Below are 21,185 nucleotides of genomic sequence, written 5' to 3'. Positions count from 1 at the left end.
AGAAATTCGAAGCAAAAGTTCACAAAATTTTATGATAATTAAGATAACAAACCTCCTTCACGGTAGTGATCTTCTTTGTTTTCTCTTCATGGACTATTAATGAGTTTGAGAAGTATCATTTTAAAACTCGCCTGATTTTATTCCAAACAAAACAAATAATTGAGACAAACGAAAGCTAGCCAAACATCATTATAAAGACAACAAAAACGAAGAACAAAAGTAAGTATTCGGGAAGAAATGTTACGTTTTAAGCCTTTTATTTCCAGTCAGTAGCACAGTCATACTCGGAAAAAGGAATCCAAATTCGCCCAAGCTAAGACCATAACGTTATTACATTCTTTTCAATACGCATATCCACTCAGCGACATTCAGACCATTAGTTAAATGACCATAGCTCTCACGAGTCTCCTTTTGTCAGTAGTAGAGCATTCGGGGTCATAGGTTCAACTCCAACCTCGTTCCCAGTGTTTCCCTTGTAAGTTTCCAAGGGAACGCCCTCGAGGGAATGAGGTTGGGTTCGACTCCTGTTAGGAGAACTCGGATTTTCTTTTTCCAATTTGCGTCAAGGTGTGTCAGTGACTGAAAAATATATCAGTCAACCAATATTTGATAACCATAGCTTCAGCAAAATTGTACATTTAATGACACGCTGTAAAAAAAGTAGTAGAAAAGTTAAAAAAGCGATTTAAACCGGTTTCGCCAATCGGTTTATACAACTCTCCCTGCATTTTTCAACCCTGAACCGTTTGACTCTTCTTTAATGTTCTAATTGCTCGAATAGATTAAGTAACGTTGCATAGGTCGACTTGCTTCCGTTCTCTTCATTGACCAAGTAGAACCGTTCAACGTTCAGTGCTAGTTTTCATGATTTGTTTTTTATAGTTGTGGTGATCTGATGACATCGAAACGGATGGCTTCCATCCGGATGCCAACCGTAACATCTATGGCCTTCAGTGTCCTGATATGTGAGATAACTAAGGATGTCTACCTACCTGAGGCGTTGCTGGAGCCTTGCACGGTATCTGCGATGCTACTCATAGCGCCCAATGCCCGATCCGCGTTTCCGCTTCTTAATTGAGCCTCAACGGCACTTGACAATAAGTCATCAACGGCATCTGGACTCAAAGTAGAGGGATTCGAAGTGATGTTAACCTTTGCCATGGCAGATGATTCAAACTTATCTTTGACGATGACGCACAGTGTAAGGATGTTATTAGGGCCTGATCCGGCGGGCATTCTGCCCTTCCATTCTAGATTATTCGAAGGGGGTGCCCAGGGGGTGCACACGTCACCCCTGACAACTTCGCCAAAGGCGTATCGAAGCGGAGTAGCGTCCTTGTCCACAGTCCATTGGGTAGCTACAACATAAATATTAGATAATATTTTATTCGAGCTGTAGATTTCTAAAAATATCACTAGAGAAGGCCGGAGAGCCTTCTACTTGATAAAAATTATCTTTGGAGTTGTAAAAGGGGCTATGCATTTTTATCAGTGATGGTTGACACGGATTAAAATATGAACTCAAATTAAAATTAGGTATTTTTTGTTCAAATCAAAACTAAAACTTTTTCTCGTAAACGAAAGGGCTATCAATTGTTTTTTCCTGTGGAGGAACAAGCCATGATTACTGTTTAGCTTTCTTTTTTTGTATCAGACAAAAGGGAAGATCTTGATCAAATTTTATCCAGTCGTACTCCATCCCCATTCTAGACCATCGTAAAATGTGTTGATCTTAAAACAATGTTTCCGAACACGCACCATTAGAAATTGTGGCCACCAATAAGGGGAGAGTGTGGCATGCTTACCTGACAAGGTAACTTCATCAAACAACGCTTGCACGGGGTTCTTATCAACAGATAACGAACCGGAAGTGGGACCGCTTCTCACTTCCACCACCATTGTTGCTACACCATCTTCACTTCCGTCGTTCACTGTCAACTTGAAGCGATACTTAGATCCCTTGCTGAGACGCCCCGCAGGTACGTTCAGAAAGGCGTACGAATCGTCTGCAGCAATATACTCTTCTATGAGCGTCAAGTTACTTAAATCAACAAAGGCAAAACCTGGCCAAGCAAAGAAAACGTTGATTAGTCATACATTATATTTCAAATGTAATGACGGCTTTAGAGTTCCATCTCTTAATTGTCAAGCCGATATTTCGTGAATTGAATGGGCTATGGGTCAATAGGCCTACCTGGCTGACTTTTGAATTCAGCAACAGTGGGCGCCTACTTCATATACTGACGTCTGGTCTGATAGCAGGTGCAATGTAAAAGCTACTACTACTACTACTACTACTACTACTACTACTACTACTACTACTACTACTACTACTACTACTACTACTACTACTACTACTACTACTACTACTACTACTACTACTACTACAACTACTACTCTACTACGTACTTATCACTTTCTATTGCTAAGCCCACAAAATTTGAACTGTTGTCTCCAAACAGATACGAAGGTGTAGGGTAGGGTCATGCAGCAACTCAGATGGATAGGACTAAAATAAATCCAACCCACCTTGTTCTCGCACGCAGCTCCATTCCACCTTAGCTGGCTGTACAGTCGTTTTAAAATATCCCTCCAACGTAACTCTGTCGCCTGCCACAATTTTCTTTTTCGCTTCTCCCACCCAAACATCGGGAGGATTACCCTTCACCACAGTCAGTAATATGGATGTTGAGGCCTTCCGTTTACCTTTGGTAACCTCCACACTAGAAAGAGAAATTATGAAGGAACTTACAAAGAAGAAACGTCACGGAAAGATTGTTCCTCTTTTGCACGCCCACGCAAAATTTTGCTTGAGCCACTGTTCAGAAAAAACTTCAGAAATATTTTGTACCCTCTCAGAAGAAAATTTATCTCCGGAAAAAAAGTTTCCAGCTGCTTGCGCCAGTGGGAAAACGTTTTCGGTGCCTGCAACTTGTATTTTGTTTTACGGGAACATTAAATATGAACACGACTATAGCGCAGCATAACATTTCGTTGGATGTATTTTAAACGGTAGGCCTGAGCATGCCGGAGTAGTCTGCGAGAGAGGTCGGACGAAACAGCAATCTGGTCCTCCACACATCACAAAGCACTATTAAGATTACTGAAACCAAGTTTTTTTTGGTCAAAACAAACCTGATTGTATAAGTCTTTCCTGCTGCAAAGTGGTTGCTCTGCACCGACAATTTGCACCCAGACAATAAAGAAAATATTAGCGTTCCTATCTGCGCGGCTGAATAACAAGAATCATCATTTTCGTCTCGACACCCCCACTTGCATATTAAGGCGTGGTTGGAATTATCTGGATCCACAGTCTGGATTTCAGCGTCTAGAGTAATGTTTCCACTGCCATCGCCAATCTGTCTATCACCTAAAACAGTAAAAGCAACGACAATCTATATTTTTACCTTGGACAGAATCAGATTTCTATATGAATTGCGCTAATGCGTTTAACTGTTACGGGGTTAAGAATCCGCAAGCGTACGGCAAAATTGGATGGATCGATGAACTTTACCAAGTAAAGCATTCGAATTGCTTTAAGATATCCGTACAAAAAACTTAAGTAAAAAAAAAAAAAACAAACATAGTTCTTATGCCAAAAGTACGTACACTGAACAAAAGCAAATCTTCATCGGCAAACTGTGAGGTTCAGTTATGCTCTATAATAGGACATTTTCACTATGGCGTCATTTGACTTCAACTACCAGAATCCTTTAGTTTTTTGTTTTCTCATGCTAATTAGAGCTTTTGCTCTTTGCTTTCCACTGGGATTACAAAATTTGAATTTGGAAAGGAAAACGAAATGAATTCTGGTAGTTGTAGTCAAATGACGCCATCATGAAAATGGCGTATTATGATCGGGAGTCGAAAGCAAGTAACGCTATTTTCAATTCATTGTTGTGGATAAGCTTTAGCGGAGTAAATTTTGAGATCTGAATAAAACACATAATAAGGATTGTTAAAGGAATAACACCGCTCCGAGGGCATTGTTGAGTTTAAACATTCGGGAAATGAACACAATAAAAGTACAAGAAGGGGACTCATTATATTTTCTATTGTTTGCAGCTAAAGCATTAAACAAAACCAAAGACGTAAATCTCCATAACCTCCAGCAATGGCAGGTTCAAGAGGTGAAGGAAGGGCTTTGATGTCTACTGCCACAGAACTTTTCACAATCGGATTGTAGTTCATGCTTCCAGTCACGTTGAACTTGCAGGTAACGTCACCAGTCAGTACTCCTTTCGTTATGCTCAGAGTGGCCTTCGTTCTAGTGTTCTGAAATGAAGAGCTGTCCTCCACTTTCTGCTGTGCTTGGAGAACAGGGCAGCTCACAGTCCAAAGGAAGTTCACTTTAGTGTCGTTTACACAAGGTGCAACCTATAAAAACGGTGCGGAAGTCTGTATTAAAATTGAGAAGAAGAAGAAGAAGAAGAAGAAGAAGAAGAAGAAGAAGAAGAAGAAGAAGAAGAAGAAGAAGAAGAAGAAGAAGAAGAAGATGAAGAAGAAGGAGATGAAGAAAAAGGAGGACGAGGAGGAGGAGAAGAAGAAGAAGAAGAAGAAGAAGAAGAAGAAGAAGAAGAAGAAGAAGAAGAAGAAGACGAAGAAGAAGAAGAAGGAGGAGGAGGAGGAGGAGGAGGAGGAGGAGAGAAAGAAGCAAAAGAAGAAGAGTGACAACAACCACCACAACAACAAGACAAACAAACAAATAAGATGCAAAAGGAAGAATATACGAAGGGTGAAGGATCGACGACACTTACAACTGCTGTGACTTTAATGGACAGGTCTTCTGAAACATAGACTTCTCCCTCATCAAGATCGATAGAAGAACTCAGCGACAAGAAAGGAACAGGATCGGCAGCTTTTACCACTGAATGCGTCACGTTTTGAAAGGATGACGGGTTAAGAAAATTAGCCACTCCTAGCTGGAATACGTATGTCTTTCCAGCTTCCAGTATTGTCCCTGGAATATGAATTCGGTCAGCATCTGTGCCAAGCCCGCTGAGGATGTTGTTTATGGCAGTTAAGTCTGCTCCACTGGTGGGTGAATTTAAAGACCACGTGAAATTCAGAGGACGACCACCACCACCAATGGACTGGAAACCAGAAAGAGTAAGATTTCCACAAGAAGAGAGCGTCTCTGGGCCTTCAAACAAAACAAAGAAAATTTAAAAATTGTCCAAATATTTCAAAAGTTATTGAAAACGAAGATAGGGAAAGGAAAGTATATTCCACTACAGGATAATATTCAAATTGCTGGAAGAAAATTAAGGTAAATCAGTTGAAGAAAAGTGCGATACTGCCATTTATTTTGAAAAGACGGACTTTCCAAACAAGGTTGTGGTGGTATATTGCCTTATTTGCCTTCAGTACGGAATCAGTCAGATTGCCGAAAACTCCAATATCCTGTGGTGAATGTATTTTAATATCTGCTGCTCGAGTGGTACAGAGCCAATGGTAAGAGTAGGGGTACTCAAACGACAACAATTTCAGAAAAATATGAAGATGCAGTTTTCTGTTTCCCAGCACAGGGTTTCTTAGATCTGTTAGGAATATGATAAATATTCAAGCGACCGAAAATTTTGGCCAGCGGAATCTTATTTCAGAATTTCCATGCTGGCCTTGGGTTTCCGAAAATTTCAACTGGACTTACGCCATTTTTGCTCCTCTGAAAACAAAAGGAATTGTAACTACCTTGTTACGAAATTTTGAGGTAATATTTCACAAAAGAAAACGCTTCTTTTTCGTCATAACGAAATCCGAAAATCTGAGGCAATCTCAGGCTCTTTGGCCAGCGGTTGGTCGCCAGGAGAAACTCTGGATAATTCGAAAAAAAAAATTTATTAGCTTACCCCAGAATCTCTCCTGGTGAACAACCGCTGGCCAAAGAGGCTGAGGACTCTGGGTACGAGATTGCCTTTACAGCAGACCGTTGGCCGTCAACTATTTGACTATCCGCTGACCGGAGAATCCGTGGACTCTGGTCTCGAGATTTTGGCCGAGGTAAGAATGATAATTTTTCAAGCGGCTTGGTGAAAATGATCATGGGTCACAAAACTGCACTAATTTGACAATTTAATTGGTAGGACAAGGAACGTTTGAACAGTGTTAATGTACACGGTAAGATCAATAGCGAATCCTTTCGTCCCTAAGGTGTAAGGAGTCGTTTGGAATAGCTTCGATGAGAGAGTGTGTGTTGTCTCCCTCTGTCTCGAAAGACAATAAACTGCGCCAGATATGTCAGTTCGTTGTATTGGGGTACAGTTGCTGGATATGTTGCTGGATATGTACGGTGTTGGTAGCGAGGGCACGGAAGTGTGAGAGAGAGCGTAAGAAACATAAATTGGGAGTACAAGATCGTTTCGAGTACAGGGAATGGATGCACAACAGCTCTACTAAGACTACTAAGTTACAATTACACTTCCTTATGCAGTCAGGCTCGGGTTTCACGTACCTGTTATCTCAGGTACAGGCGTCAATGGACTGTCAGGGGAGCTGACTGTTGACGAACCATTCGTCAGATACTTGCTGTACAGTTCACCGCGGGTTTTGAACACGTTATTGTTAAACACCAAGTTGTCACCGACCAAGATAGTGGCGCTACTTCCCAGCAGTATCTCTAACTCCTGGGTGGTTTTCAGACGACATTTCGGACTTTCCCCAAGCTTGGTAACCGTTGCACTGTCAAAGAACGCGCCACATGTTTCTTCACCATCAAACTCGACTTCTTTTTCAAAAGAAACCAAAATTTCAGCGGCCGTCTCGCTAAACTTAGCTGCTGTTACGTTTGGTGCCCGAGCGAACACAGTCAGGTTCGCATAGCCAACTCTTTTGAGTCCACCATCCATTGAAAGTGACAGAGAGAACAGGGTTGAGGTGTTAACTGCAGAGATCTTAAAAAGGAGGAAAAAGAAGGCCTGATAAGAGTTCGTTCAGACAGTACCTGAATTCAGGGATCCTTCCTCACTTCTATCTTAGCATGTGTTATGCACACTGTAATCTCATTTGACTTCCTAGGTGCAATTAAAATTAAATTAAAGCTGACAGGTATGAGTACATTTCGTCTCAGGACACTAGATGACTGGAATGGTCCAATCTGTCCGTTGGAACCTTGAAATCAGCCGTCAACGCCCACCTCGCGTCATTTTTAAATTTCTGTTTTCAATTCACCCTACACCTTTTACCTGCACCCACCGGTATTATACTACTAGCGCCTACACATGCGCAGTGATGGGCCTGGTATAGTCCGTTGGGGAGAGTCACACATTAAGATTAAAAAAATGTAATTTTATGTATCGGATGGAACAGCGTTACTTTTATTTTATGTGTGAAATTAAATAAGATGTTATCCTAGAGAAGTCTTCGGTCAAGTCTCGTAAAACTAAGACCGAGGTACAATAACTCTAACCAATCACAACAGAGGTAAACAGCAAAAAATGATAAACCAATCAGATCAGAACTCAAGGGAAAAACAAGTAAATAGAGCCGTCAATCGCGGGAGAACGCATGTAATCAGGCTAATTAGATAAGAAAATGGGCGAGTGTTTTTTTTCTCAAAACTTAGTAAAGCAAAATTACATTGAACACTAATTTGAAAACCGCTCTGGGCAATCGGGAATACTGTACTGGTAACCACGTACTTTGCAACGAAGTTTATTGGCATCAACAAAGACGACGTCGGTGGTGCTTTGGGAGCCATAGTAGCACACTGTCTCTACCCAATCAAAGAAACCACTGCCCGACAAGTTTACGTATCGCGGGAGTTCATCGATTAGAACGTCGCTGGGTGAAGCACTTGTCAGAGTGAGGTTTGAGCACGAATAGTAATACACTTGAAGTGACGTGTTTGTTTTCACGTTGGATTTGTCGTTATGGACCACTGTGACGGACAAGTTATACACGCCCGCGGTGTAGTTGACCCACGATGAGAAATTACATAGAGCATGCGTGAGATTCCTTGATGTTGCTAAAATAGGATCGGAATGACAAAGAATGAAACAAGGAAAAGAAGCTTATACAAATTACAAGACTCTCCACTCAGTGGCAGATCTACGGGAGACCCCTCCCCGTTATTTTTTATGACCAAAGCAAGGCCTGCAGGCCGAGGCGCGGAGACTTTTTTCACGAAGATAAGAAAGCGTTTGAGAGCGCGTACCCCGTTTACCTAAAGTTTTCGATCTGCCACTGCTACGATTCGTTGAATGTTAAGGAATACAGATTTGTAACTCGTCATTATTATTGTCTCTACCTATTAATACTTATGTTAATATTTTGCTAGGTAAATTCCTTGACTATTAATTATCAAAAGAGTTAAGGGTGACACTTTTACTTCAGGGTCGAGTTATAGAGGGCCAGCAAAGAACTCTATGTACAGTGTACAGTGGCCACTACAGGCAAATTGATTGGTCGTTGTAGAAAGGTACGCCTTTACTGAGATGTTTCAAAAAAAATATTTGACGGATTAATCGTCGGCGAATTGCACAAGAAAACATGACATTTGTGTGGTGGTAGCCAGTTTTTATGCCCTTGCATGTTCTTAGCTTAGGATAACATGAATAAAAAGAAAAATTAATGAAATAAATAAAGACAATTTCTTTGCATTTACCAGTTGTATTGACTACCAGATGTCCATTGTCCTTATCATACAACCCACACACTGTTTCATCTCCACCATTAAGTCCAGCTCCAAATACCAAAACACTCGGTCGACAGCTCGCAATTGTTCTTGGCTCAGTTTTCATGATGTCAGTGCACGTTGATCCATTACCACCGCATATCTGGCAGGCGTCATTTACCTTACCGCTGTTTGGGACGCCATCGCAGCCGACGCAGGTTGAGTTGGTTCCATTGCAGACACCTGCAGTTTAGATAAGAAAATGTTATTAATTATTTCATTTTCATTTCAAGCCTGGAACATATTGGAGCTCAAAAACTAAGCACAGGCAAAAACTCCGGGCTGGGGCGTTTTGGTATTACTCAGTTTAAACAAGTCGAGACCATTTCTCGATAGCACGTGTCAAATAACGTCATTGTTGCCATGTTGGCACACGATCAACGAAATGTTTCTCATCAAATTCTTTTGTTATCGCACCAGCATGACCACTACGTCATTGTTATTTGTATCTCCAGGGATTGGTTGCATACGCCCCATTGCAATATCGATGCGCATTTCAGAGATTTGTCTGGGAAAGTGATTCTAGCCCCACATTGATCCGCACATTGGTCATTAGCGTTTTATTATATAATTTTAAACTTATTCCTTGTAAAACAAGAAAATTAAGAGTAACGTTATTGACATTTCAATGTATCCAACATCATGGAAAAACGTTAACGTCAAAGTTGTTAAAAGAGTTGACAGGCAACTGACCATCCGATCCTTTTAGAACAACCAAGTTATGATCTCTGTTCAGGAGCCTCTATCTGTACTGATTCATACCTTGAGCTAACCCTTTAGATTTATTTTTTACTGCTTTTTCCGCGAAAAGGTATGACGTATGACAATTTAATTGTCATTGGTCTTCTTTGGTTGACCCGTTCTAAAAATAAATCTATCCAGGAAAGGGTCAACTCCAAGGCATAGTATGAGAGATACAGGCTCCTAGCTACGGGCTCCTACTCTGTATCCAAAGCCCGCGAACCTTTTGGTCCGTGTCAAGGATCCTTGAGGATCAAATGATCGCGGGCGCTGAGCACGAGAACACTAATGCCCGATTCTGCACCAAGGCTTAAACACGTTTAAAAGCTGTTAAGTTAAACACAGATTAAAATTGTTTCCTTCATAAAAGCAGCTGCTTTCGGACTTTTGTCGAGTACAGATTTAGCACAAATGAAAGCATAAGTTAAAGTTTAGTTTCCCACTGAGAGAACGAACATACCACAGGCATCCTTCGAATAATTTGCCACCAATCCTGTGTTGCCACCCGTACACACTCCGCATTGATCGCGCTTTGCAGTTCCTCTGCATGTGTTGGTGCAATCCAGTAATGGGTCGCGTGCACCTGGGCGCAAACACACACCACAGCTGGAGTTTGCAGCACTACCATTGCAGACGTTCTCACAATCCCGGAATGACGAGACATTGGTATTTCCCTTCAAAGAATTTAACAAATATCTGGAATAAGTTTACATCGCGTTAAAGGGAGCACTGAGTTTACGAAAGGGCTCAACATTAAAATAAAACATAATAAATTTGCGGGCGGTCATGGGTTCCTGACACAGGCAAATTTTGGGTAGCGATATTTTACACTACCGACCATATTTGCTGTGCCAGTTTCAAGGCGATTTAACAGCCATTTTGTTGGGAGAAGTGGGGGGGGGGGGGGGGGGGAAAGGGGGCGGAGGAGAGAGATCTAGCGCATACGATGTCAGAATGAAGGGTGACTTGATGTTTTTTTTGCGTTTTTTTTTTGCCATGCGAATATCGCATGTACCCTGCTTCATTGCAGGAACATTAGCTGGGTAGGCTACGTACAGAAGCAATTTGAAATTGTACTAAAAAATCTCCGCAAAAATCGTGGCTGAAATCGTATTTAAAATCGCGTACGAAATAGCCCCACTCCACATGAAACATTACCGGGGAACATTTCTCAAGGAAACTTTCCACAGAACATTCTGGGCCTTGAAATATTTCCATAAATCAGAAGGAGCACAGTGATGTAAGTTCAGGAAGATCTGTTAGTGGAATATGTCCAGAAATGCACGAAAGAACAAAAATGACAAATTTGACTACATCTCACCACCAGTTTGGACAAAAAGCATAATTGAGGTAATTTGGCAAAAACGACAAATTTGACCACTGTTGACGATATTTTGTCGAAGGCAGAGATTCCAGTGAATGTGCTCAAGAGGAAGGTAACTCGAAAATTAGTGTGGCCATTTGACGAAATTTTTCCAAATTGACGTCACATTCGCCAAATTCTCCAAAATTGTCAAATTCCTCATCATTGCTGGCTTCAATGTGTTTAACCAATTCAAATTAGTCTGGTGACCGCTTTAATCTGCATAAGTTTGATAATTTTAGGAAATTTGGCCAAATTGCCAAATCCGCCATTGCGTACATTTCGGGACATAAGTGGACGTTCTAGTTTCGGAAAAGTGATTTCCATCTCACCTCAATACAGACATCACAATCCATGTATGCTCTCCCACCACAGACACCTTGCGTTAAAATTGAACAAGAACCAGAATAAAAGATTAAACGTACAGGAAAATTTAAGAAGTCCGCAAATTTCGAAACTGCTAGCGAATGTAAATATAATCGGGAGAGTCATTCGGCCAGATCAGCCCTTTAAGTCAGTGAATGAACTAGTTAGACAGTGAGTAAGATATTTAGCCCATCGCAGGGTGCATGGTCGATTGTTTAAATGATCAGCTAGAGAGGGAGTCGTTTATTAGTCAATGCATCTTTCCAACAGTCATTCTTTTGGCGGCTGAGTGGTCATTTAGCCACTCATTCAATTCAGCCGCCTATTGTTGTATTAATAGGTCAGCTGGTCAGCTAACAAACCAGCCAGCTGATCCTTCAGTCAGTCAGTCAGTCAGTCAGTCAGTCAGTCAGTCAGTCAGTCAGTCAGTCTGTCAGCCAGTCAGCCAGCCAGTCAGTCAGTCAGTCAGTCAGTCAGTCAGTCAGTCAGTTAAACATTCAATCAGTTAGATGGTCATTTAGACGTCTGTGAGTTGGTCAGTCATTCAGTCCGTCAGGCAGCCGTTTAGGGAATCATTATAGCGATGCAAATGGATGATCATCACGAGAGAGAAAGGCGAAGATATTGCGAAGGAATTCTACTGATTAACTCAATTTCGGGCTGTCAATTGCCCTATTAAACAATCAAGGAAAGATGTAACCTTTCGCTTCAAGGCGTTCCATCCAACTTAAATCTCGAATGATACTTCATGTAGGTGGTGCTTGAAAACGTACTTAGCGTTGTTATCCACTAACTAGTTTGTAACTTCTTTTAATTTGCCGTAGTCGAAGAACAAACAAACACCAACATATGTTTTTTTTAACAGGGAAATCTATGTGAGATGTTTTCGACACGTACCGTTGCAGTCCACTGCTGCTTGGCACGCGGGCTGTGTTGGCGCGACCGAAGAGGACACAGTTGAAGAGAGCGAAGGGGAGATAGCGGCGGTGTAAGGAGTCATTGGTGTATGTGGAGAACCTGAAAATGGACAAATTTCTGTTGTTACTTGATCTAACTAGGCGCAAAGAACAAAGAGACTGTAGACATCATAGGCTACCCATCAGAGGATGTATTTCTTTTTTTGGAGGTCTTTGCAGTTGGATTTAGTAAAGGGAGAATCAAATTAAAGTAGTCAATCAGAACAAACGATCAGCCAATAAGGAGAAAGTAGACTAAAATGTGGGAAATTGGTACGTGGGAGCAAGTCACTATTGGTTTGACTTCGTATTGGTTGAGGAAGCGGTGCGACTCTCAAAAGCCAATCATATATTTCATAGTTTTTGAAAATTTTTAATGCGCCTGTCTTTACAGTGGAAACGTTTGTTTTTAATCGTCAATTTAACAAATGGAATATGGTTTGGCGTTGTCTGTACTCTTATCGACAACGATATTCGTCATCACAGTGGTCAAAACGTTGTGGACTCACGAGGCGCAGCCTCGTGAGTCCACAATATCAACGTCAAACAAAATTTTTACAATAACTGTCAAAATTTCCTCGCGCTGATTGACGCGAGCAGCGTTGTCTAGACTCTTTTCGACAACAGAAAATTAGCCAATCAGATTATGAGATTAGAAACAATTGTGGTAAAAATGCCATTTCATATGATATTTTGAATTTTTTTAGGGCCCACGCTGATAACTTAAGTGGCTATCATCATCATCATCATCATCATCATCATCATCATCATCATCATCATCATCATCATCATCATCATCATCATCGTTATTGTTATTACTAGAGTGTAGGAAAGTAAAACTAAATCAAACGCGTAATACTTTGGCCAGTGAATTGAAAACTGCTCTAAAAGGTGAACTTACGAGTCCTGCACTCCACCTCCACCCAGCAATTTGCCATGGAGCAAACAAACGGTGCTGAAATCGAAGGACTCGCTGTGGGCCATACTGAAGAGTTGTAGTTCATTGCTGTGGCATTTGCGCTCGTTTTGTTCATGACTGAAGAGTTGTTGCTCACTGGTGTGGCTGTTATGCTCGCTGTATCGCTCACCGGTGTGGCTGTTATGCTCGCTGTGTATGGCATGCTGCCGTTGGAGGGAGAATGGGGCGTTATGACGACATTCGGCGATGACGTCATATTTGATGACGCTGTCATTTCCAGGCTATGAGTCGCACTTTGTGACATGTTGTATGCCATCGAAACTGTGGAGTTTACTACAAGATTTGAAGGAAGTTAGGAGTTTAATGTTCAACAGAATAGAAGGTTGTTCAATGGGTGTAAAATTACATGACCTAACTAGTTTTACAGTTGTGTGCTCATTGACCTGGCCTTTGAATGGAAGCGAGGCTGGAGTGACTTTGTTTTGATACAAACCTCAACGCTTCTCACGTGTAAAAGCAACTAGTTCGCGTAACGACATGATTTATACATTAAAAGCAGTGAGTTTTGTACCCAAACAAAGCAAATCCAGCCCGGCTTCTACTAAAAGGTCAGGTCACTTAGCAACAACTTTAAAATGAGCTATTTGGCAGCGGTCGCTGAATTTGCTCTCACATACATTTACTAGTGCCGAATTGCCTACCAAGGAAGTAAGGCTACCTCTCATCCCCAATTTTGTATACAGCTGTTTCGACAAAGGTTGTCCAAAAAATATCGTAAAAGCGTACGCGACGATGCCGAAAGGTAGTCTGGGTAATACCCAATAAATTTCAACGAAAGCTCTTAATTCCATTCGAGTTCTGTGCCTGGTCGTGTCAAAGACTGTTTGAAGTTTCTCTCCGGATTGGTGGTGGCAAGCGCAAACACGCTCAACTTCGCTTCCTCTAGTAAATTAGCTCCACTGAGAAATGCAATGGACTGCTAGCTGTTCTTGGAAAGCCAACTAAATTAAATTTCATAAGCATTAAACTACAACCAATGTTGCATCTATTGTCATTATTGTTTTAAAGCATTTAGAGCATTTAATTTAATCCATTTTCGTAGCATAGAAATCTAGAATTAGAATACTGAACGAAAAGGCAACATATTTCGAGCCAGCGACCCTAAAATATTTAAACGCCCAAACTCACCCATTCTGGAATGGTTACACACGCAAACGTGATAACAGTTGGACGGCAGAGGGGTAGCCATAGAAGATGATACACTCTCATTGACAATCACTGTGGAGTTCACTTGAGCTGTGTGGCTCGCGCTGATAGTCATCGTGGTGAAAACTTCGCTCACATTAATGGAGTGCGTCTGGTTTACAATTTCCGTACTGGAATGCGCTATGCTCGTGGAATTAAGCGAAGAGGTGACTAAGGAACGAAAGAACAATTTAAAAAGTACAGAGTGCAAAACTTAGAATGTTAAGCATAAAGGGTGGATAGATAGAGATAGATTCTGGGAATAGCTACATGTAAGAACAAATAAGTAAGTGTTGACTTAAACTCACGGATGAAGAGCATCTCAATTAATATCGGGCAGTCGAGCTTGAGCTGACATTTCTTCAGGATTTTGAAGTTTGGCGGAATGTTGTCCTTATTTCTCTTCTCGGCTCATATTGTTTTAAAAACTGAAAATGTTCGGTGGCAACTATCAGCCGATTCGTCCCAATAGCAATAGACGATAGCAAATTGATCATATTTATCAAATTGAAACACGACTAAGCGTTGAATCCACAATTTTTCTCTTTGCCATCAATGTTAGTTTGATTTCCACACGATAAAGTTTTCCTTGACAATTTTGCTCAGTTTGACAAGTTGTCGTGTACACAGCAAAATTGGCAAATCAGTTCGGTATTGAACTAGAAAACATTTCAACAAAACTTGTAAAAAACTTGCTTTTATAGCAAAGCGCACGCGCTTCCCTATCTAATTTTTTTCCCCTATCTTATTCCTATTGGCGTCATTATTGCCTGATTTCATACCGTGGGGGTCTGGGTACGAGTCTGTGTATTATGGGTTATGGGACTCAAAACCCACATAGCCGGAAAGAGCACATCGAACTTTACAACATCCTCAAGTTTGGTGTCAATCAAGCTAATATTAGGCGAGATACAGCCATTCAAAAACTCCAAATTTTACTAAGAAATGTATGGAACGCCGGATGTGTCCGGCGTTCCATACATTTCTTAGTAAAATTTGGAGTTTTTGAATGGGTGTATCTTTCCTAATATTAGCTTGATTAACACCAAACTTGGAAATGTTGTAAAGTGCGGTGTGCTCTTTCCGGCTATGTGGGTGTTGAGTCCCATAACCCATAATACACAGACTCGTACCCAGACCCCCACGGTATGAAATCAGGCAATGGTACATTTCTCAACATACGCACGGCCGTGCGTCCATAAAATGGCGTGTGCAACTTGCAGACAAACTCGGGTTTCCGTCGCTTAGTTTTAGTTTTACAAAGTAATTCAAAGAAGCAAATTGGCATTGACAATTTTAGATGAAAGATTCTCGTTCAGACCATACCATTATGGCGTGTTTGTAAACAGCTGATAACAACCTTTGTTTTTCGGTACAGGGCATTGAGAGAATTTTGTAGTCAATCACAAATAAAACCTGTTTTCCGCGTAGTACTTTTCGATATATCGAGTTATATCGAGTTATGGATGCACTTGAGAAGTTTGGAGAGCACTCAAGAAGCTAGAATCTGTTGTGCTATCCAAACTTCCCGCGTGCATCCATAAATCGATATACGCACGCTAAGCATGAACCAATTTTTAAGTGTGCAAAAGATTGTCAAGTTTCGTTTGTCCTTTGAATGGACAAATAAAACTTGCCAAGGATAGCTCATCACGGAAACTAATTTACCTTATACAGAACAGTAAGAGAATATTTACAATAACCTTGTCAAGGAAAACATCAGTTCCCGTTAAAAAGACCTCAGTCTGGTACAGCCAGCGGAGAATACTTTTCTCCAGACTAATTAATTTGAGAATCTAGAGAATCTAATTCTCATCCAATCAGAATTTTAGGCACTCACAATTTGCCTGTTGATATTTCCTATTCTTGTGAAAGGAAAGGATCTAGGATCGGGGTAACGGGTATATTACGAACTCACAAAATGAGCTTCCATTTGCCGTGCTTTTCGCGGTCATGTTCAGTGGTAGCGGAGATAATGTATGAGTTCGAACATCGTTGAAGCCTGAGTTTTTTGAAGCTTTCGATTCAGTTGCGTTCACAACTTGTGATGGGCTCTCTGTTCTAATTAAATCTTACAGCTCATTTGAATGAGATTTTACTTTCGGGTTAGCATGTTCCAATATCACACAAATAAAAGCATTCCAAATGATGTTTAGACTTTGTAATACTTCTCCTGTTCGATCAATGAGTTCAAACTTTCCGGCCTTGAAACCATGGCCAGTTACGTCTTAATTGTCGGGTTCCTTAATGTCTAATTGTTAGCGAAACTATTCATCAGAACTCGTCAGCGAAGTTTTTCACTTTTTCTTCCTTATTCGACATGATAGGTTATCTCCAGTTCAGTTCATTTTTTATTCACACCTCGATGTTTTAATTAATAAATTAACAAAGTATATGCTTCAGTAATAAAACAATAAAGAAGAAAGACTGATATGGTTTTGGGGGGAGGTGTGCGGTGGTTAGCGGAGGACTAGCTTTTGAGCTAACCAACGCACACTTGAATTTAAAGATTAAGGTATATTAAGTGCCCCGGCTTTCTCCGTCTAACACTTCGGAAATAGTGTAATCGACATCTGCGTTAAAAATCATAATAAATGGGATAACAATGTTTAGCCGGTATGGCAAAAGATAATTTGCCTTCACAATAGATCATAAAAAATAAAAATAAAAGAAAACCGCGATAAAAAGTATTTGTGAAAGATCGGGAATAACCATAAGATGCTTGTGATTTGGTGATTATCTCCATCAAATTAAGGTCAGTTTAACGACAATATTTAATACACGATTCTGCGAACGTTAGTAAACTATACTTCTAACTGGCGCAAACAGTCAAAACACAGAACCAACTGTGTTTTGTAATAATATAAGCTAGTCAACAAGACAAAGAATTAATCACCATTTTAATCACTTGGTATTAAACGAGAAAAAAACTCCGTCATGAACATCAAATATCGATACGCCGTTATTTCTAGACTTATACTACACATCTATATGTATTCAATTCAGTTGTGCTTATTCGGGAAATTGAAACGGATTGAAAATACATATGGCCATAAGAAGCGAATGATGTGTTATTCAGTAAATGACACAGGCATATTCGGAAAAAAAAAAAATTCGAGTGCTCCTATCAGGAGTCGAACCTAAGACCTTCCGATTACTAGTTCAAATGCTCTACCACTGAGCTAAAGGAGACGCGTGGGAGCTAAGGCCATTAAACTAGGTTCACGGGACAAATATCCTGCATACTGCTTGGATTGGAATGTCATGTGTGACATACGCGCAATAGAATAAATATGATGGAATATTTTAAGCCTGGTGAATAAATGGCAATGATGTATTATTCAGTTAATAAAAGTCAATGGTTATGAAGCCTGACGAGCTTCTTTGTTATATGTTTTTGTTAGCTGTTTTGGCCTTGACCCTGCGCAGACCAAAATAGATTTTGAAACGTGTTGGAGCAACTGACCAATAGAAACGCTCCTGTTAAGATATTCAACTGTAGTGTGAATGTTAAAACAAAGGAGTGTACCGGTTCCAACATAAATTGCAGCACCATTGTTTTCATGACAAGGTTTCATAACCAATCTCTCAATTAACTATGATAGCATGGCATCAGAAAAAATCAGAAGACTTTTGGTAGCTACAGTAGGTCACCTTAAACATCGCGTTTCCCTTTCCGACTAAATGCTAGGGTATATAAATATATTTTTTAACAAATTTGAATTTTTTGCACATTGTTAGCAGTGTTAGCCGCTGTGCTAGACTCGCTACAAACGCCTACTTCAAGCAACAATTCCAAATTCTAAAAATGTAGTGAATTATGTCATGGCTTCTTGGGGAATGCCAAAAATCACGGTGTAATATTGAAGTGGTCTTTCAATGGAATCGATGTGATTTTTTTCGAGCCCAAGTTCAACATCTGTGAGAGGTCTATTTTTAATTCCGCTCTCAATTACTCAGGCAATTGTTTATCTTTCTCAACACATGACATTTTCCTTTAAAATGAAACCACACATCGTTACAATTCATAAAACTAGTGATCAAAGATTAGGGAGTGCGTCCGATGAACCGTGGAGGGGGAGGCCCCCCCCCCCCCCCCACTTTTTGGATGGTTAAAGAAAATATTTTGTTTTATTTTACTTAACCATATCCATCACTTACAGAAAAAAAATTACCTTACATATTTGTATTAAGTATATTAAGGTTTTCTCCGACTAACCCGACAATTTCAGACAGTTTGGACGGTCGTAAGTTTTGCTGCTGAACGGACGACTAAATTTCAACCGTGAAAAAATAGAATTTCAGCCGTTGTTTCCATTTTCTTTCGTTCTTGGATCGATGTTTCAAGAAGATAAAGTTTCATCACTGAATAAGTTCGAGGGAGGTTCTGCACAAAGGCATTCATTTATGAGGGACTCTGTAAACTGAGGGATTCTCCTGAGGGACTCTGTTAACAAACTATTTGTCCCGTTTCCGCGAACTTATTTCATGAAAAACAGCTTTACTTATAGCGGAGCAGTTCTCTGGAACAGCCTGCCCTGTCATGTGAGAGAGGCTAAATCTCTTAGTCAATTCAAAAGATTAGTTAATGATCATTTTCAATGTTAGAGTACTAGTATACACGGCATTCATGAAAAACAGGTTTTAGTTAGATTAGTTGCAGTTAGGTATTGAATTTTGTTTAGGATAGTTAGGTTATTTCTAATTTTTATACTTCTGATGGATTTTACCGTGTTTAAATAAAGATTTATTGATTATTATTTATGAAAGCTACTTATCGCCCTAGCGCGTAAACATTTGAAACGGATAGTATGTACAGGCACGGTCATTCTAGATCGTTCAACACAGAAACACAAACAACGAAACTGGGTCTTCACAAGCTGCTGGCTTTGACAAGTAAACACTTCGAAAATTTCTGCCTCATCAGCGTGATGTGTTGGTCAAATGTAATTAGGGTGAGACTGAAGCATCGACTCCTTTCTTCAAAAAAAAAAAAGGAAAGCATTTTTGGCTGATACCATTAAGGATTTAGATTAGTGTTGACAGTTTTTTTTATGCATTTCTAGCCACTTCAGAAGACGTAAGTTTAAAATTTTCCCGGGGGAGCCTGCCCCCGGACCCCCCTAGTTGTCTCACACGAACACGTTTACTGTGCCCCCCACTCCAAAAACCGCCCCGCGGGCCCTGCTTTGCCAAGTTGGTGATGATGTCGTCCGCCCCCGCGAAATCTGCGGGGGATGGCAGATACGCGTCCCAAGCAAGATCCACTCATTTGTTGATTTTCCCATACAATCTCGACTCCAAACGTAATTAGGAGTGCTTTGTTTATACGTCGAACAGTGAAAGTGTCAGACTGCAAAGGTCAGTGAAAAAAATGGCAGGTCTTTGTCTCTTGTCAATGTCTGCCCGCGGTTAAAAAAAATAAAACCTAAAAAGTATCATCTAAGTTAACTGGAATAAGGCCAATACGAGTCAAAAATCAAGCCAATTTCCATTCTTTTAATATACTCGTTTTAGCCAAATGCATTCTCAGTTCAACACTAAGTTTCTGTCTGCGTGCAATTATTTTTCTTTTGGTTGCGTTAACTAAGCATTTTTTTTACGTTTCTCCACAAAATGTTAACCAATCATTCAGTTAGTTTTAACCAATCATTGAACTGTTTTGTTGCTAAGGCCTTCAAATGCATTTGTATATGTGACTTATGTATTGGGAAAAGCTTGTCAGTTCCATTGAATATGATGAAGTGTGTACAGCTGTACTAGCAATTATGACATTGCTGAATATGATGAAGTGTGTACAGCTGAACTAGCAATTATGAATAAAATCGTCGTTTAAAAAAGTTATAAAGTTGTAATTCTAATGGCCAAAGGCAGTAAATAAACTGTCATGAAAATCACGAAACTCAGGGAAAATTGCAAAATTGTTGGTTGAGTGAACTACAAGATTCGACGGTAAACGGTGGACAAGCCAAGACGAGCAAATGAAACAAAGGAAATTACATGAATACTGTATTACAAATATATTTTATGACGGACGACCGAAATGACAAGAAATGTATCGAATATTTCGCCAGAAATGATATTTTGTTCCAGTCGAGAGCGATTTTGTTTTCAATAGAAGCTTATATTCAGGAACATAAGAAAGAAGCACACGAATCCAGAAATTGAAATTGTTTTTTCTTAGCTGTCATATATACGCTGATTAGGGCTTTTCATGCCAAGCCCGCGTAAAATTTTAATGAATGCTTGAGACGTTAATAAGGGAACGCAATTTATCTTCTGGAGAAAATGTTCGATCCATCAAGAGCTTTTCTCGATGATGATATATTAACCTGTATCCGACTTTGAAACAAAAAATCAACAAATTGCCATTTATCACATGCATGCAGTAAGCATGTGCTTTCAATCAGGGAAGTGTTTAACATCTAAGTTGCGACTTTTTGCCCAGGGGGCCGATGTCTCTGAAAAGATATGGTTGTCCGAGGAAGAGAAAACTTTGTCGATTTTACATAACAAAAGAGACACTCATGAAATTACGCCTCTTTTGGGCAGTTTCCAAGGGATGTTTTGATAAACTCCCTCGTTGCTAAGGCGTCCACATTTGTACAATAGCCATAAAGGGTAGCGTAAATGAAAATTCAAGATCTTATGCTTATGCTTGAAAATATTAATGCCTGGTGGTTTCAAGTGAGACCGTATCAAATCCAAATTCAGACCACAGCTTAATATAAGAAAAATAATTTCCGGTGACAAACGGCGTGTAGAATTTAATCAAATATAACCCCGGCAGCCAAGCAGTAGTAAACTATATATACTTCGGTCAACATTCTCTACTTTAGACAACTCAATGGACACTAATTTTTGCGTACCACGAGCCAGTGTATAAGTCAACATTTCCACCCATTCTTCTTACTGTAAGGAAAT

At 40.2% G+C, this 21,185-nt stretch overlaps 1 protein-coding gene across 1 annotated transcript in view; it reads right to left on the bottom strand.

Moving 5' to 3' along the window:
- Positions 1–21,185, bottom strand: part of LOC146456465 (uncharacterized) — a 28,576-nt gene that overhangs the window by 6,808 nt on the left and 583 nt on the right. Inside the window, exons 2-16 of the mRNA XM_085092710.1 lie at positions 14,205–14,432; positions 13,210–13,349; positions 12,999–13,176; positions 12,039–12,158; positions 11,108–11,154; positions 9,873–10,086; positions 8,603–8,854; positions 7,638–7,963; positions 6,452–6,890; positions 4,758–5,143; positions 4,107–4,377; positions 3,136–3,370; positions 2,530–2,723; positions 1,806–2,063; positions 993–1,358 (exon numbers count right to left, since the gene is read on the bottom strand). Coding sequence (XP_084948836.1) covers positions 993–1,358; positions 1,806–2,063; positions 2,530–2,723; positions 3,136–3,370; positions 4,107–4,377; positions 4,758–5,143; positions 6,452–6,890; positions 7,638–7,963; positions 8,603–8,854; positions 9,873–10,086; positions 11,108–11,154; positions 12,039–12,158; positions 12,999–13,176; positions 13,210–13,349; positions 14,205–14,337 — 3,559 coding nt within the window. The 5' untranslated portion in view covers positions 14,338–14,432. The remainder of the gene's footprint in view (positions 1–992; positions 1,359–1,805; positions 2,064–2,529; positions 2,724–3,135; positions 3,371–4,106; positions 4,378–4,757; positions 5,144–6,451; positions 6,891–7,637; positions 7,964–8,602; positions 8,855–9,872; positions 10,087–11,107; positions 11,155–12,038; positions 12,159–12,998; positions 13,177–13,209; positions 13,350–14,204; positions 14,433–21,185) is intronic.

Source organism: Pavona decussata, unplaced genomic scaffold (genome assembly GCF_977016875.1).
Source record: "Pavona decussata unplaced genomic scaffold, jaPavDecu1.1 SCAFFOLD_254, whole genome shotgun sequence".
NCBI classification, from domain to species: domain Eukaryota; kingdom Metazoa; phylum Cnidaria; class Anthozoa; order Scleractinia; family Agariciidae; genus Pavona; species Pavona decussata.
This window is presented reverse-complemented; position numbering and strand designations above follow the sequence as displayed.